General features: G+C 37.2%; 1 protein-coding gene across 1 annotated transcript in view; it reads right to left on the bottom strand.

Moving 5' to 3' along the window:
* Positions 1-18,739, bottom strand: part of LOC131685074 (A disintegrin and metalloproteinase with thrombospondin motifs 12) — a 114,267-nt gene that overhangs the window by 26,685 nt on the left and 68,843 nt on the right. The window contains exons 10-11 of the mRNA XM_058968494.1: positions 8,103-8,249; positions 7,063-7,625 (exon numbers count right to left, since the gene is read on the bottom strand). Coding sequence (XP_058824477.1) covers positions 7,063-7,625; positions 8,103-8,249 — 710 coding nt within the window. The remainder of the gene's footprint in view (positions 1-7,062; positions 7,626-8,102; positions 8,250-18,739) is intronic.

Below are 18,739 nucleotides of genomic sequence, written 5' to 3'. Positions count from 1 at the left end.
CGATGAATTAATCAGAACTATAACTGCTCTAAGTCCAACTTTTCCATAATTTACATACAGTGCCAATCTAATTTTACGATGTTCAATGGGGCCAATCTGGTTATCAAATTAGAGTTTACTTAATTCTTCTAACTTTCCGTATAATATCAGACCTGAGCTGTATTTTTTGTGTGAGGTTTACAAGTAGAAGCAATATGCACAATCAAACGAAATAAAATAGTATACATTTTCCAAAAAGGATTATAATGATTCTGATGTTTATGTTTACGTTTTACAAATAGGCCCTTTTCAAATGTTTGGCTAGAAATAGAATGTGAAGTGCAAAGGGAAAATGCTAGTCAAATTGCACGGGACCGATTCGACGCGGCTGTTCAAAGACTATATACACTGAAAGATACAAAAAACCTGCATCTGGTACATGAACCCATGCAGCATGTGTTATTCGAAGTAACACTAATATTCCATTTTCCTTAGGAATGGGTATAAGGATATGACTCCACGATGTGGAACCCACACGCTACCAGAAAATAACCTACAGAATAAGTTCTTTTAACTTAAATTTAGGTATTTTTGAGCTGTGCGTCGCTTTCGCACTTATTAGTGTTGTCAAAAACAAAACGAGAGATTCGACTCAGTCGAGGTCTTCCGTGCAGTAAGGTACTTATAAGTTGTTTGGGGTATACTCAAAATTAGGTAAATTCAACTTAAATTTAAGTAAATTAAACTCAAGGTTGAGTTATTATTTTTGCCGTAGTTAAATGGAAACTACCTTCAACACGATTTACCTAATTTTACCTTCCTGCACGAGATTGAGTCAAAAGTACTGAATTTTAGGTAGTTTTTCGGTGGCGTGCAGGTATCTGCTACGCCGTCATGTTTTTCAAACCAAGATCTCAAACGGCCTGTTAAGGTCGATTCACAATCGACAGAATCGATTTCATACTACACGACTTTGCGATGTCATCATAGCGCTATCATAGTGCAAAAAGTCTGCCATTCATCAACAAGTCGAAAACGACACTTTTCTTCAATTTATTGCAATTTATATTTGCTCGATGACAAATATCTAAAGATCGAGTCATGCCGCATCGCTTCTATCTAGTGCGGATCGAGCTTGCAGTAAAACGAGCAGAACAATCTGAACTGTCAGTGGGGCCCATAATTTTTGTGCCCGCAGAGATGTTGGCTCATGTTCAATACAAACGGGATAGGGGTGTCATATACGTGGTGGAACCATTTCTCTATGAGAGTTCAGTTTGTTTTGTGTATTTCGATATATGTGTATTTATTCAAATCGTTTAATCGATGTGGTGTTTGAGCTGTTTGAACCAATGGATAAACAAGGATAGTATAGGCGAAGCTCTAACTTGTTTATTTAAATCGATGCGTTGATAATAAGTAAACATGATGTTATAGAGATCATCATTCTAAATAAGCATTAAACAAGAATACTAAGTCATATTCTACCCTTTAAAATATTCAATAATACTCTAAATCCGGGTGATAAAAATATTAATGCCCTTGTATTTTATATATCGTAGCGAAGTTGTATTATATTTTATTGTTACTCGTTATTTTATATTAGGCAATCCGCAACACGTTTGGTTGACAATTCAGTGGTGGGTTTTGTCAACCAATTTGTTTTGCTTTGCTACTGCGTACAGAAAAACCCGACATTCGTGGGTCCGATTGGTTTGTTATTCGATCGAATTGACGATTTTGTCGGTCGTCGGGTCCACCCGAGTAATACCAGAAGATATAAACAAGAATCAAATCGAATGGTCGAATTCTAGGAATGTCGACAAACATATGATTAGGGCCTAAAAGCCAACTGTCAAAATTCACTTTGAGTGGAAATTCCGGAACAGGAACAGCTAGGACGTAAAGTCATGCTTCATGGGTTTAATACTAGACAAGCCATTCATTTAAAGCCAATAAGCCAATCTCTACCTAATCCAAATTACATATTTGTGTTTGTTTCTACTATGGTGTGACAATACCGAGGCAAAGCTTTGATGGTAGTATGAAAGCTTATGATACATTTCATAGTGTTTGTGAAAACACTGAATTTTCTATACAATGACAAGGAAAGTAGAATTTGATGATGTCGGACTTAATGCTTCCAAGCTATAGCTATTTAAAGTGATAAACTCCCGTACCCGATAAATCATATCTACTTCATCAGAGGGTACTTCCTGTTGTTTATCTTTTTTCCTAGATACACTTTCAAATTGAAAGTGTCAATGGGTATAAGATCGCCACACCCTAGTAGAATTTACCTTATTAAATTAAAGACTTTTGCATCTTTGACACTACCCGAACAGAAAGCAATATCGAAATTGATCGTAGAAACGTTGAATTTACAACAGTTTTATTTGTTAACAACAACTTTTCTTGTAACATCAATGTACTTATGATTCAATCCTTCATGCATCTAAAATCTACAACGAAACAACAATGTAAATCGATGTTTTTGATTTCAGAATGTATGGGAAAAGATCAATTTTTCATTGTTACCTCCCTTAACGACCCCCCTTTTTCCATGTAAAAATCGGGTTTACAATGAAATTGGATGTAGAAACAACAAATGTGATTTTCCAGATTTGTAATGAATATCATTGTTTTTCGTTGAATGTAACGATAAAAAATGCTGTAATACTGTTGTGCATTTCTATTCGGGTAGTTCTCGACAAAAGTTATATCGTTTTTGCTTGACCACGAACCTGAGTCAGGTTGCAAACCCACCCAGTTAAGCTCAGCCGGAAATGAACCGGAATTCTGGCTGGTTCCAGTTCGTATTCCGGCTCCAGTGACACAACCGATTCTAGTTAGAATCGGTTGTGTCACTGGAGCCCGTGGACGAACTGGAACCAGCCAGAATTCCAGTTCATTTCCGGCTGAACTTTACTGGGCAACCGCTCTCAGTTCATACATTTTGACAACAGTTTGGGTTAGAACTTGGCTCAGTTTTGCTTCAAGTAAAAACGATATTAATAATCTCTTTTTGTTTGACAGCTTTTTAGAATCCCGTTCGTGTTTGCCCATAACTACGAAAATGCGAAAATTTTAACACAAGCAGTTCTCCAATAAACGTATTAGAAGTATTCGAAGAATCAATAAAAAATTTAAAAGAGTGCTCGTGAAAATTTTTGGTAAATATACCAGTATTCCGCATTCCTACTTACCACTGCCTAATTAATAGATTAATAGATTGTATTTGTTCCGTATACTGAATTAATTGACGTAAGCTGTTGTATACTGGACGGTCGCGTTTTAGTGCCAGAGATTTTCCGTCAGCAATTTTTTTCCTTGGGAAGATTTTTGGAAATTTCGCTGAAACTCGGATTGACTGAAATATAATCCGATGAATCTGTAAATTTATATAGATTGCAAAGGCACGATTCACTCAAAAACAATACGTTGTCAAGTCAGATTTAGTGTACTATTACGACCGAATGATGTAAAGAATGATACCGAGTACTATGCAATGTTTCGATTGCACCACTTGACAACGAAATTGTTTAAATGAAAAGCGCCGAACCTTGTGGAAATTTGGCTCTGTAGAAGTTCCATAAATTGACAAAAGCTGTTTTGAACTTAACATGACAACGAAAACGACTACAGCTGAATTGTTCCAAAGATAAAGTCAAACTTTCAAATCCTTGGTCGGAACTCTTACATATGCACATTGTTAGCCATCAACCGGCTTGTAATAATGTTTTCTAATGTGCATTTAATCCGATTATTAGAGAAAACTTTTCACTTTTCAATTCGATGTCATTATGGCACTGAATAGGCTTCTATCTTATTTTCTCCAAGAAAACCACTATAGATACGACCAATTGTTTTAACAGACTGCATACTTTATACGAGTGCCACTTGATACCTGGAAATTAATTGTATTAATTCACTGCCACATACAATAAATTCCGCCAAATATTTTTAAAATTCATGTTTTTAATGCATTTTCAGACAACCCGATTTTTTATCTTTTAAATTTGTTACTACCTACCAAACTCTGTCCTGCTGCCACAGCTCTGACTTATCTGATTGTAGTTTTACCAATCCTTTTTCACTGGAAATGACGGAATTAAATATCGTTCATTAACAAAACTTTTCGAGAAAAATATTTGCACAAGAACTACCATAAAAGTTTTGTACTTGTTCAATCGAATCTGACGCGAGCGAAAATTTACTGAAGATTCTTTTTACATATGCTGAATGCTCACAGCATATCGCACAGCTCAGAAAAAAACAGAATAGTATGTTCGACAGTTTTTGTTGAAAATACTGTTTTAATTTCTAAATTTAACTGCGAGCATAGTTGAAATTGCGAGTTTTATTTTTAGTTTTCATTTTGCTGTATTGTGTCCAGGATTTCGTCCAGCTAAAATTTTCCTTTAAAAACAAGAAAGATTTTTAGAAAAATATTAGTTTAATTTCAACTAAGCCGTTAGTTGATTTGACGGTTTTCTTGTTGAATTCAACTAATTCAAAAACAGAAATTGGATTTAGCACCAGAGCTGATTTCATGCTTTCCGTGTGGGAGTAAAATTCACCAACACGATGCGCTTCTCAGAACATACATTGTTGACAACCGCCAAAGCCTTAGCAGTACTGGGATTTATCTGGCGTAACACGTCTCAGTTTAACGATATATACACACGAAAGGCACTTTTCTGATCGAAGCTTTTTTAGAATATACAGGTCCTGTATGGACTCCATTCCATTGCAAACTGTCGCTTCGAATTGAAATGATCCTGAAAAACTTTCCTCGCTACGTCTTGAGGCTGCTTCCATGGAGGGAACTGCACCGTATACCTGATTACGAGAGCCGATGCCGACTAATTGACCTTCAAATATTGGCTTCTCGACGAATCATCTTCCAACGACTACTAGTATTCGATTTATTGATTGGCAACATATATTGCTCAATGTTGTTGCAAGATTTAAGCATCAGTGTTCCTAGTTGTCCGCTACGTAACTGCACTTTTCTTTTCGTGCCTTTCCACTCGATAGCCTACGGGTACAACCAATCGCTCAGATCGAGTGTTCGAGCATTCAATAATGTTTTATACATCCCAAAATGTATTTTTAAGACCAGAATTAGATATTTTAGTCAATCTAGGAGTATTATGTAAGATGTAAATTTGTATTTGTCATATATACACCAAGAGGCAATTCAAATGCCTAATGATGGCTTAATGCTAAACTTATTCAAAACAGTCAAATCGTTACAAATTTTCGTAAAAATATTTACAATAAAGTGAAAAAACAACTACGATACAACAAATAATGAAGAAACCCACCGTGTAAAAGTCAAAAACTAATGCGACCCGGTCTAAGATCCCTTATAAGCCAGCAATGGCTCCGTGCATACTAAAATTAGTGCGTCAAAATAGTAATTGGAGCATACGGTTGTTACGCGTTGCTCGCGGTGCAACATTTATGTTAATTTGTTCCAAGATGGCTGGGCAATTCAGATGACATCACAAAGCATCATCAACGAACAAAGGGTATTCTTTCGAACAAGCAGGATTTCCAAATGAATCAGTTGGCACCGGCTACTGGGCAGGCGGACAGGATCTCTCCACGGCAACCTACGATGCGCAAAACGTAAAAAGCTTCATTTCACGGACTCAATCCTGTGAACAATGTTGTTATAGTTTGGGCTCCAAACTTCACAGCAGTATTTCAGGATTGACTGCGACAAAGAGCAGTACAGCGATTCGAGACAATAATTATTCGTAAAATTTATGGCTATCCTGAAAATGCATACGATACCCGAGCAAACGAAAAGCCCATAATACACCCATGCTCATGGGGTTTGGCATGGGTGTTTGAAATGGGTTCAACCCATGAAAATACCATCACCATGGTCCGGTAGATCCCATATAAAATACCATATGTTGGTGTATTTATGGGTTATTGAGACCATTTTATGGTGTCTTGATGGTTGTGAATTTTGGCACGGACCATGTTTAAGGTCTTTTCAAGGGGCTATATGGTATTTGAACCCATGAGTATTTGCTCGGGTATGCTGTATAGGAGACGTGCTGTTTAAACGTATGTTGCGAATCTAGTATCACTCCTAGATCCTTCACTTGACTAACGCGTTCAATTTTAGTATCCGGTAGTTAAACAAACCGGGTTTTTTTTTCGTGAGAACGATATTACCGAGGATTTCTTGTGATTTACACACATACGGTTCGTGTTCCACAAGTCAACGAAGATTTCAAACTGTCGAAGGAGGCATTTACAATTTTTAGTAGAGTGGATGAGAAGAAACGTCTTGAGATCGTCTGCGAAGGACAGGCGTGGAGTTTTCAGAGCTGGATGGACGTCGTTGGTGTAAAGCAAAAATATCAGCGGTTTCAAGTGACTTCCCTGGGGTACTTTCGACGTAGAAGTAAATGTGGGTGCCTGACAATCTCCAATGACAACCATTATTTCTCGATCTGCAACTGCAACACTACCGTTAATTCCAAATCTCTCCATTGCTAGTGAAATCATGATATAGCGATTGCTATATCATGATTCACTTTGTCAAAAGCGTTAAATAGGTCTGTGTAGATAACATCAGTTTGTACGTGACGTTCCATATCTCTCTGTTATGTAGGATGTTAGGCAGAGCAGGTTAGACGATGTCGATGAGAAAGACGATTTTAGCCGATAATAAGCTCAATTAATCATTGTTTCATTGACATTGATGGCGCTTAGAGTTTGGCTCATGACGGCAACTTGATTAACAGCAAGTTCAATTTGATCAATTGTTAAGGCCTCATCTGTGAACATCTAACCACCAGGGTTAAAAAGACTGAAAATAAAAAATCTCCAGCATATTTTTGCAGGTTTATCGTCTGAAAATCGCTTAGTGCACTGAGGTCGAAATCGTCGTAAAGTACCTAAATGTAGATAATGACCCGACTCCCACGGGGTAATTAAATTATTCCTTTATATATTTTTGCACTTGTCAAACCCTCGCCAAATCTCTTCATTAAGCCAATATCTAAGATTAATAAACCCTCATTGCAAAATCAATAGAAACGAAAAACTACTCACTTTTGTCGAAGTACGGCAACCACGTGTATTTTTCCCCCTTTACGGTATCGTTGTCATGCTCGGAACACTGCTGCGCCCTAGAGGATGGCGTTTCCGGCGGGCAGGAGTGCGTGTTACATGTCTTGTACCGCGCTCTCTCCCCAATACAAAACAATCCACCGTGAGCGGGCGAAGGATGATCACACTCCCGCGTTTGTTTCGCTATTCCTGCACCACATTCCCTGGAACATTCACTCCACGAGCTCCATTCGCCCCAACCACCGTCCACCGGCGCGGGAAGTTCTTCGACATCGACGCACTGCTGGTTCTGGCACCACTTGCGTTTGCCGCAGTTTGTTCCGGGTGCCGCCGGCCGCATCATTGTCATGCAGACATCATCCACCAGGCACCAGAGCTGATTGCAGATTTCGTCCAGCTTGGAGCAGACGGTCATTTCTTCGTCGGTCGAGTTGAACTGCAGCCGGCACTGGAGGTCGGCGTTGTACATGGCTCCCGGCGGTAGCTCCGGGTAGCTGTACTCCTGCTGACTCGGTTGATCCTCGAGACACTTGCCCAGGCCTAAGCTGTTGGGTTAGAATAAATGGGATATCGTTTTGATTCGAATTCTGGAACTTAAGGTCGTTTATTGGGGTGAAAGCGACTTAAATCAAAGGTACTAACTAATTGGTGCCATAACTGTATTCTTTCGTTCTGACTCAGAATACGGACACTGTTTTACTGATGATTCGAATTCCGTATACGTATTTTTGTGCAAAAAGAAACTAAACCCATAGTTTTCCAGCAAAATTCAAATTGTTTTTCAAGCTGATGGTAAACACGAGGGTTCTTGTCTGGACATCAATTTTTTTTCTAGTCTACTGAACGAAAATATTAAACTACTGGCACGCTAAATCCAGATGAAGGATTGTAAGGGAATGTTAAAAAGCATGTTTTATGGCATTAAAATAAAATATTAAAAATGATAGTGTTCAGAGCTCAGAGTAGTACAGTTTATAAGAGCGTGCGATTCTCTCAAATGACTTCGAAATTAGTGTACTTACTCCAGGAAGTGCGTAATGTCCCGCCGGCTGCAGTTGGACCACGAAACTTGCATGGTATCCGCTTCGAAACTTGGCGTCATGATGTGCAAAATCGGACCTATTCGATGATCGCAGCCTGTCTTCACCGTATCGTGGTACATGCCGAAGCTGAAAAAGGGGAAAACAGCAAAAAAGAGATAAATCGATGTTAGTTTATAGCACTGCAGGTTTTATGGCAAAACAAATTGCCTACTGTAAGGAGCATTTACTATCTATGAACTTCTATCGACTCTCATCGTCATGTGAACGAGGAAACAAATCATCAGGCGTCTGCATCGATCAACTACCCACGGCTCTCGAAAAGGTGATCAGCATCGATGATTAGCCGGCAGTAAAACTAATAAACATTATTTAATACTAATTTTTATGAGCGGCAATTTGTCACTGCAAACGTAATGTTGTGCTCAATTACATACTGATTCAGCGGAAAGAAGCTGGCGCTCGGTTAGAATGCGACCGTGTTCATGTGAGCTGGAACCTTAGAACTGCAGAAGATTTATGACCGGTCGTTGGGAATAAATCAAATGGAGTATTATAGAATTACCAACAGTTGAGCAGAGGTATCGAATGGCGTGAAATGGACATTAGATAGAGTGTTGCGCGGTATTGTTGATCATATGTGTGTTTTTGTAAGTAAGGTATAGCAGAAATTCAGGTGCAATTCAGTAGAATATACAAAGCATGGTTTCAGTTTTGTACTTGCCCGTTTTAGATCGGGCAGCATAAGAGTAATTGTCACACTGGAAATCACTTTAATGCAATGCAGAAAACCGACTACAAAATTGTAGTGAGGTGGCGATAGAATTACCTATTGATGACAATGGTTGTGCTTGGTTGTCAACTATATGAGCTATTATAAAGCTATCCTTACAACCTATTGCAGGTAGCTTGAATAATTAGGAATACTTCATCATCATGGTCTATCATATCCCAAAATTACCCACTTCAAATTCGTTTCTATTACGATACGAAGCCAGGGTACTTGAATACTATCATTATTTACTGAATCATTTTTTATTGCTCTAAGTCCTCCCACAAAACTGCACAGTTGTGTACCGACTACATGCAAATATACCTACGTACTGCAAGTAACGCGTTTAAATTAAAAAGTCTCCACCAAGTCTATTACGATCGCCTACAAAAACGGACCAGAGCGTACGGTGATGGAATGTTCCCGCGTAGAACACAGTCCTATATTCTAATGAATCAGAGTGATCGCACGAATTAACCCGCAGTATTACCTACCAGATACGGGCACGTGGTAGAAGTAAAGGGGGACGCGGGTGTATTGGCTTTCGTGATGAATTTTAATTCATGTCACCATAAAGTGGAATATTAGTTAATCAACGTCCCGAGACGCGACGTTATGCGTTCTCGTCGACCGCAGCCCGAAGGTTGCGGGGGTGCAAGAAACAAACAGCCTCTAATGAAAATCGCAAACAAATAGTTTAGATGTAAATTATTATTCCCTGATGGTTGTTGGCGTTAGTGGAGGGTGAGCGGTTAAGGGTTGCAGACGCTTTTTCCGTACTCTTACCAGAAGCGCTTAGTTTGGTGGCCGGGGTGACCCAACTGGTTAGTTCTCAACTGCAAAAGTGGATTGAATAATTGCTACAACTTTATTTCACGCCGATCATGTCGGGAAATTTAATAAAGTCCACACTATGTGTTGTGTGTGTGTGATGTATGGTGATGGTTAATAAATGTCAAGTCGTGACTTGGTGGTCATCTATCAGACTCCGATCCGGTTCGGGAGATAACTTTATTGCGCTTTACTACGTTGAGATAAGTGATCAAGGCAAATGTCGGTTTTCAATTGCGTTTGTAGTTTTTTTTCAATTCATTCGTTTGACTTCGACAGATGCGTGAGCTTACCTTTTTGCTACTACTGTCTTAGAGATTGTTGATTTCATGACTAGCTTAGAACTAGGACGTAAAAGCCAACTGCGAAATTTAACATTGAGAGGAAATTGTGGACGAACCGATCCTCGCCTTTAACAGGGGTAGACGGTGGCGAAAATCAAAACGAATTTATGTTCAAACCCTGAAGATGAATTATTCGAAACGTTGATTCTTTGGCGCTAAATAATATTTCTCTAGAAATCTGTGACCAAACGGGCATTTTGCAATTTTAAAACAAATTGGTCGTTCTCGCTTCTTAATAATTCATTTGACACCTTCAATAAAGTAGAAACGCCGGATATACCTCAAGGATGCCGAAGAAAAAAGATTGAGAATGAAAAGGTGTGAACAGAATAGAACTGGAAGGTTCATAGATTGTTTAGCCACTCTTTCAGATGCTGATAAACAATCCTTCAATGAATAGCGTTTTCATAAACATTTCAGGAATTTCTGAACTGAAACTTATTCGTCTTATTCATTAACGATATTTTATTCATTTGTTAAATTTAGTTTTACAAATTATTTTATTTTCATTTAATCAATTTCATTCATTTTATTGTTGAGTTTGAGCTTGTGCGACCACCCCTGGCTGCTACTCCGTCATCGATCTGAACTAGCTGAAGTAGCACAGAAATTAAGTAGATCATTATGCTTGGGAGTAGCGAAACATCTTTCAATGTGCAACTCCTGATAATCCTAAAGTGTTTATTGATCAATACCGGCGCCGGCCAGGCCTGAACGTAGATCGCGGAAGGAAAGGAAAGGAATGGTTAGTTCGATACTTGCTTTTGCTAGAGGCCGTATATACTACACAGAAAAAAATATTTTGAAATTTTAAATTTATTTCCATGCACATATTTGGAGCATGAATATAAATGGAAAATTAAGTTCCACCACAAATACACACAACTTCTCGTGCTTTCTTCAACGAATTTTATTATAACTTTACACGTTGATTGAAAATTACAGCTTCATTAAACAGGATATCTATACATTGTACTGTATTTTTAATCCTATATTACTGTAAAACAAATGACATGTAATATCACACGAATGAAAGTGTAAAATCATATGCTTTTCGATGCACCCATTGAGTGCATCGAATTCAGCTTAATTTTCAAGCAAATTTTTGATTCAAGCTTTATATGTTTTCAAAAAAATACCCAAATAATATTTACAATCGCCGTAGTGTGCAATGTTATCTATCGCCGTAGTCATTGTCTTTTTATCTATTTTATTCGTTTCAATTTTTGGACTTATTCTGATTAGATTATTCATTTAATGCATTTTATTCATATCATTCATTTAACTTATTTTATGCACTGTTTTCATTTCATGAATTTTATTCATTTTTTTCAGCTAATACATTTTATTTACTTTCTTAATTTTGACAATGCGACTAAGTCTTTTCGATCATTCATTTTATGCTTGTCATTCAAATTATTATATTGACACAATTTAATTTATTCTATTATTTTATAGCTTTTTGAAAATCGTTAATTTTTCATTTTAATTATTCTATTCTGGTATGTACCAGGCCCAGACTTGATGCTTAGATCCAGACAAGTGTTTGGACCCGGACCCTCGGTTCGGATGCGTGGATCCAAACCGTAGGTCTTACTTCCCGTCCCATACATGACGGGAAGGACTGTGCATGATTTGTGCAGTCACTACCTTGCTGTTGGCGTCCATGATAGAAAAGAAATTTCAATTTAACACCCACCGAAATACCCCATCACTATTCCGAGTAGGTTTTTTCTGTCTGTGCTTTGAAGCTAAACGAGTGTGAGCCGATCTTCGAATACGGAATGCGTCGTGTAGAGAAAATCGAAACTTGTCTTCATCCACATTGAGTTTGCTTCGCTTGATGCGCAATACCATGGCAAGCGAAGTCCTACACACTTACAGACAATTCGACGCGTTAATTTTTATTGTATAAGAGTTGATGAAACATGAGTGGGACGCAGAGAAAATTTGAATGTGTTGGTAAAGCCGTTTGAGTAATTTTTTGTTGCGACTGTTTTAATATGAAACGTTTTGCTATTAGAGCATTTTTTCTTATTACCGAAAAAGTATTACGGCCGAGTTTTGGGTGTATAATTCATTTTATTTCTTTCATTTCTTTTATTTATTTTGTTTGTTTGTTCAATTCATTCATATTATTTGTATCATTTAGTTTGAAAGAAATTTTATTCTACCGTAAAACGGGGTATCTTTGATCACCGGGGTAAATTTGATCAAATGAGACTTTTTTCAGTAGCGTTCGATAAGATGGATCCCTCTAACAAAGCCATCGAAACAAAATACAAATCATATTCTAAACATATTGAGCATCTATTGGCAACGATTATTTCGTCATTTAATGTACATTTTATGAACACAAGTTCAAATTAAAAATGATGCAACTCTCATGCTTCGTTTCAATCTGTTTAAACAATTCCTCGTATAATAATGAAATCAATCAACTTCAGTTGAACTGATCACTTTTCTAGAAACCCTAGAATCGGAGATTTTAGTTTGTTAACTATTTAATTTCGACTAGTTTCCCGAAAAAGTTCGATAAAAGTCGGCTGTATCCTTCTAGGCAATTTTGTTTTCTTACGAGACGACACAATATAGAGCCATTAAATTGATTATTTTATTTATTTTATGTATTTTATTTTATTTATTTTATTTTATTATTTTTCATTTCATTGCATTTTAATCTTTATTTGCTTTATTCATTTTCAAAACATTTTATTCATTCTCAAATTATTTAATTTGATTCATACTCTTAATTTTATTTATGCTTATTCGTGTTTATTCATTTTATTGATTTTGTGTAGTTGATTAACTAATATTCGGAGAATTAATTTATTTTATTTTTGTGCAGAATTGGAAATTGTGTTTATCCTATTTCTAGTTGGGCACGTACTTCGCATGTGTTCTGCAAACTAATAAATCCGGTGTCCAGTAAGATGTGACTAAAAAGGACACTCTTCTTCGTTTCCTGCGTGTTTTAGAATCTCACTAAATTAGTTAATGAATTATTTTCATTCTTCTTATCTATTCGTGATAAACCTACTTACTTTTACAGATTATTACATTTTTGAACTTTTGGTATGCTGTAAGATGGTGTTATTTCCGATAGAAAAATTGAATATTGCTAGCGGTGCGGTTTAGGTAATAACTTTTCGCACTTGTGGCGAAAATGTTCGTTTAATTATTATTCAGATCGGAATTAGCTTTTCGCACCACCTTTGCCAACTATTGAGTGAAGCAGGTATTATTTGATCTGCGTTTCTTCTGTTGCGCAGATAAGATTGATTTAAATCATGAAGGCAGCAATCTACCATAGTGGTGATGTCATTTGAGTACAGTAGGAATACGTATAGTTATATATTGTTGAAACTCATTCATCGTTTGATGGTTAGATTGGTTTGGTTGTAAATTTAATTGACTATACTGCGTATTACTCTGGAAAATTGTCAAGAGCAGAAACCGTTTAAAGTGATTAATGCAGATGCAATTGAGGCAGCACGCGCAGCGCTAAATGATATAGGGATTTGCATGCTCAGACAGAATATGTGTATACAATCGAATTAAATTAATGATAATCATTAGAAGTTTACAAACGGTAACTCTAAAGAATCTCATAATGTTGGATTTATAAGGCTTGTCCTTTGCAGAAGTGGTATCAAAATTTTTAGAGAAACATCCGACAGTGTTGGGAAAACAATAAATGCAACTGGCTTAATCGCTTAGTTCACAGTTGTTAGAAACATAATACATGGATCACAATTTGTAAGGAAATGTGCGATAACAAACTCAATTGTGAATTTTTAGTAGCTTTCATGTCTAGAAAAGTTCAACAAATTTGCTCGGAAACTGATGATCCGGCAAGGGATTTGCAACTGCGGAGTTAAAACTAAGCTTTTCGTTGCCAACAAAACAATGAACTTGGAGCTGTATGAGCAAGCATTCCTGAAGAAATGTATACCACATTTCACTAAGACTGACATAGTTCCAGCAAAGTTCAGAGCAGAGTTGAGAAAGTTTCATTACTGGCTGGAGCTGCTAAAGTTGTACTGCGCCAATAAGGTGGAATTCGCCTACATGGGCTATATATGTTGAGGTGCGGAAAAATTGGAAAAATCGTCAATTTAGTAAAGGTATGCGCCATATTTTTTATTGAATACTTGTAATACGATTTGCGCAGTACAGTGTCTAATTTGTTAAATCAGTTTGAGAACATGGAAAAATACTAATAATTTACAAGTTGTAACAATTCCTGTAGAAAGCGTTTTAAAGAGGCATACCGTGATTATGATTTCAGTCCAGCAGCTCAATTGAAAACAAATGTCGTTAGTATAGGAACTTATGGTTTCCTTGAACGGTTTGAGTAAATTTTTTTGCGAGCTGGGATGAATTTCACAAAAAGGTCACTTTTTTCATCTAAAATTAAAATTAAAAAATTCATAACTGATCTGAAAATTTAGACGAAAAAACGGAATCGTTCAAGGACACGGTAAATAAAATGCGAAAAATTAAAACAAAAAACAGCTTTGAAATCGGTTGAAAACTTTTTCGGCAATACTAATCACCGCAACAACGTTTTTGAAAAAAAAAACACCCTTACGGTATAATGGCTTCTAAAGTTTACTTTAATGTTTTTTTTTATTACCTACTGAGTTGAACGTAGTGTAAGCATTTTCATTTTATTTTTCAAACTCGTCAGAGCAAGAATCCCTGATAATAGAATTACAAAAATTCATTTGTTTTGGCTGGATGTCAAACCGCAAAGAATTCAAAAGCACCAGCCACCCTCGCTGTGGCGGATTTGGCCGAACAAGCACTGTTCTCGCCGCAGTTAACAGGAGAAGGAGAGTCAAACAGTAAAGAAAGCGGCATCGTGTGGGATCGTGCGGTGTCTTCCGCATTCCTTTGTGGGGCGTAATGAGTGGGACTATTCGGAGCAAAGCTGTTCACCTCTCGTCAACGGTTGACCGCGGTAGGAGCAACCAGCGATAACACCGAAATAATTTGTTTAAAATTAATAAATTCCTTAAAATTATTATAAAATTATTCCTCGTCCCACCAGTCCCGGAGAATTTGATGTGAAACCCGGAGGGCCTGAGATCTTTTTCACAACCTGAACTCTGCGGGTCAAACCGGGAGAGTGATAACCCTAAAAGAAACTGATTCCTGGAGTATCGCAGATCGCGAAGTAGGTTACATTAACTAAAAAGCTGCGACAAAGCAGATACGCCGCTACAGCGAAAGCCACTGTAATGTGGTCTTATATAGATAGCGCAGAATAATTAAAAAGGATTGATCTTTAAAAAACGAGCCGAATGCAATATCATTATGTCAGAATTGTGCGATATCACTCCGGTTAAATATATAGTAAATGTAAATTGACGGTTCAGTCAAACTAACGCTTTAGACCTGTCAAATTGTCAAATTAACGAATTTTAATGAAACGTGCATACCAAGTCAACCCACATAGAATCACTAAAGAACAGCAGAAATATTCATAATGGCGGACCTATTCGATGCTTCAATTAATGAGGAAATTGTAGTTATTTGAGACGCCCACTTTTCATATTAACTAGAAAAAAATTGTTAGGGGTGTACGTCCAGCAGAAAAGTTGTGTATTTACCGATTCCCACTTTGCAAAAATCGTTGAAATATTGGTTTGATTATTTTTCTGATTTTAATGCAAATTTCCTGTAAATGCTATGTTTTCCAAGTCAAAATCAATTTTATGTAATCCCCTGATTTTTTAGTTTTTTTTTTTAAATCGACACGCTGTTCATGCTACCTGTCACTTCCAAGTTTTAGATGCTTCCATCTTTTCCGACGTTTCACAGATTTCGAATAGAAAAGGGTGGATGCAGAGCTTGTGTACCATCCTCAATCCTATTCTTTTCTGATTTCTCATTTGTAATTGAATACGTCCAAAAGACGCACAGCGAGACGAATTTTCTCAATGAGGACTTGTCAAGGTATTTTAGACCCGAAACAAACATCATTTGAAATTAGTCTAACGAATAGTGAACACGTTTTCTCTCAACACATGATATGAAGTACAATCGTCTGTAACCTGCTTGAATTAATTCGGTGATAACACCATCAATCTCCACATTGTGCGATGGAATTTAAACTCGACAATTGTGCGAAAAGAGTTCGTGTATATAAAGCTATATTCTTGGATATCTCGTCAAAATTCGATTGACAATTGTCTAATGGATGATAAACATTGCCCCTTGAGTAGGGTTACCAAACGTCCTCAATTTTGACAAGTTTGGGAAGCGTTCTTTATTTTACCTCTAATGTCCTTAACTTTAGTCTCAAACCTAGACATATTTCAAAAAAAATCAGATCAGGTTTATTCCGAGAGAATGAAACTTCAATCATCATTTTAATTGGTCATTCCCTTCCAGTGCTTTCTGTCAATAAAATTACTTGCATACCCTTCGCGGCTCACAGCAACCAAAAGATCCTCCACCATAAAATAAATGAAGTTTACTTCACTTAAAATTCGGACACATTCTTTATTCTATAGCAGCGCATCTGTAAATTGGCTTTGAAATGTGGTGAGTGCGATTTATCTGGAATATTCACGTGATTCTGTGGTGAACGTTTCGCTTGATAAATACTGGCTTTAAAAAGTTGTGCTGAATCAAAAAGAAAATTATTCACTTCAAAAACGGTCTGTCAACCTCAGGCGTATTTTGTTCCAAATTGAGCTATTTGTGCAGCGTCCTCCGTCGTCTTTCTAGTTGTCTTTAAATTCCGCCTTATAATTGCCCAATACTCTTCATTTTTCCGGAATTGCGGGAAGTAAAGACGATTATTATTTTTGTGGACGAAAACCATATTATTATCATAATATTTTTGATTGAAAAGCTTGGTTTTGAGTCCGCAGCTGAAAATTCCTTGCTAGATGATTTAAAACCACTCCTTCATAAATCAAACCATCAATCAAAAAATATTGCTAGATGATCAGTTTCTGGGCAAATTTATCGCCGAAAATAATTTTGAATTTGCTGAGCACCTATTACTGTAGCCAGATAAAACTTTTGTCCGGGAGCATGCAGACACGGGTTTTCTAACATAAGGCGCAGAATCAATTCGCAAAATACAATAGTTCTTATGTTTCAATACAGGGGCCTCGTTTCAAAATTTTTACTAATCCCGTAGAATGTACAATTAGTACAAATAACGAAAATAATGGATTTTGTGAAAGCAGAAAATATCTGCACCATGATTAGCCCGTACTGTTCGACCGAGCGAGCAAGCGTTAGTAGGCTCGTGGTCATCAAATGAACTGCAACATACGTATAATGAATTTAGAAGAAAAAATCGTCAGCTTTTTGGCGCCGTAGCAGCAACAGAATGATTGCAGTTGCTTGTCAAACGCGGATCGCTCGCTGGTTAGCCGGAGCCGTCAATATGGGGGATATGACACCTGAGATACTCAATTAATTATGTGAGGTTATAAATAGAAGTACCACGTGTCTGTTGAAATTACTCGTCGCTCGCCTGTCAAAGAAGCAACATCATGACCATAATGTTCGGACGGTACAATAAGCAGTTAAACGCCCGTTAGCCGTGTTCGAATTTGCACTCGTTTTTTTGCTGTATGCAAAGCTTATAGTTCGCGCGATTTGAAACGAATGAGTATAAACTGCTATGGTATGGTTCGAGTTGTGCCACTCGATGATTTGAAAAATGGGTTGGGATTGAGTTCAGGACACTGCAGGGTGCGGCATGCGTGTGTGCTGCTTGTTAGTTAGCATTGGGAAAAAAATAATTTAAATTTATGTGTGCGTTGGGCTTGTAATTCCCATGTCAAAATGCTTTTGGCGGTTTTTTGAGTACCTAGGGTAATGAACCTATTGGCACACAAGTTGCATATTTCAGTTCTTCGAGATGCGTTTTCATCTTTAGATATTTCTAAAGCACGAGCGGACTCAACTGGGTTTGTGCTTACTTAAAAGCAGGAGTTAGCTAGAAATCTTGATGGGTGAGGAGATTAAGTAGTGTTAGAGCAGTGACCAACAATGGTTTTTACTTTTATCACTGGCTAGCATTAGTTTTTATACAGGTCAAATTCCTTGGTGTACATTCAGCAGCGTGGGTTTTTATATAGGAGTTTCAAAGTGGAATTGAAACGGAAACGATCACACCCCTAGCAAAACAGTTCGAAATTCTGTTTGTTGCTTCATTTATAAAACATTTCCGTGTTTTGAATAAAGAATGGGGAAAATAATTTCGAGTCTCATAATGACCGACGTTTTGAAGTGGTTTAGTTGTTGATTTTTGGCAGTTAACAATATTATTAAAGCAGGTATAGTCCTTGCACACATAATCCTGGAGAAAATGTTTATTGTTTCAAAGTGTTTGCATATTCCAGAACTGAAGTCGATAGTATTTTTTCGAAATTGATAATTAACGATTGCGATTGTTACTGTACAAATTTGAAAAAAATCATCCCAAGCGACTTACTTGTAGTTTCCGATGACAATTTACGACACAAATTAGAAGAGAGAAGGGAAAATTTTAAGTGTATTCTTCTTCATTGCCGTTATGTCTTTCACATTACTCAATCATCTTTTTGCTCTCGTCTTCCATCTAGCACAACTGTTTACATGACGAAACTTTCCCCACTGAAACACGTGTATTTTCCAAAAAAAATCACTGTTAGAAC

Source organism: Topomyia yanbarensis, chromosome 2 (genome assembly GCF_030247195.1).
Source record: "Topomyia yanbarensis strain Yona2022 chromosome 2, ASM3024719v1, whole genome shotgun sequence".
Classification (NCBI taxonomy): domain Eukaryota; kingdom Metazoa; phylum Arthropoda; class Insecta; order Diptera; family Culicidae; genus Topomyia; species Topomyia yanbarensis.
Note: the sequence above shows the minus strand (reverse complement) of the source record. Positions and strands in the feature narration are given on the sequence as shown.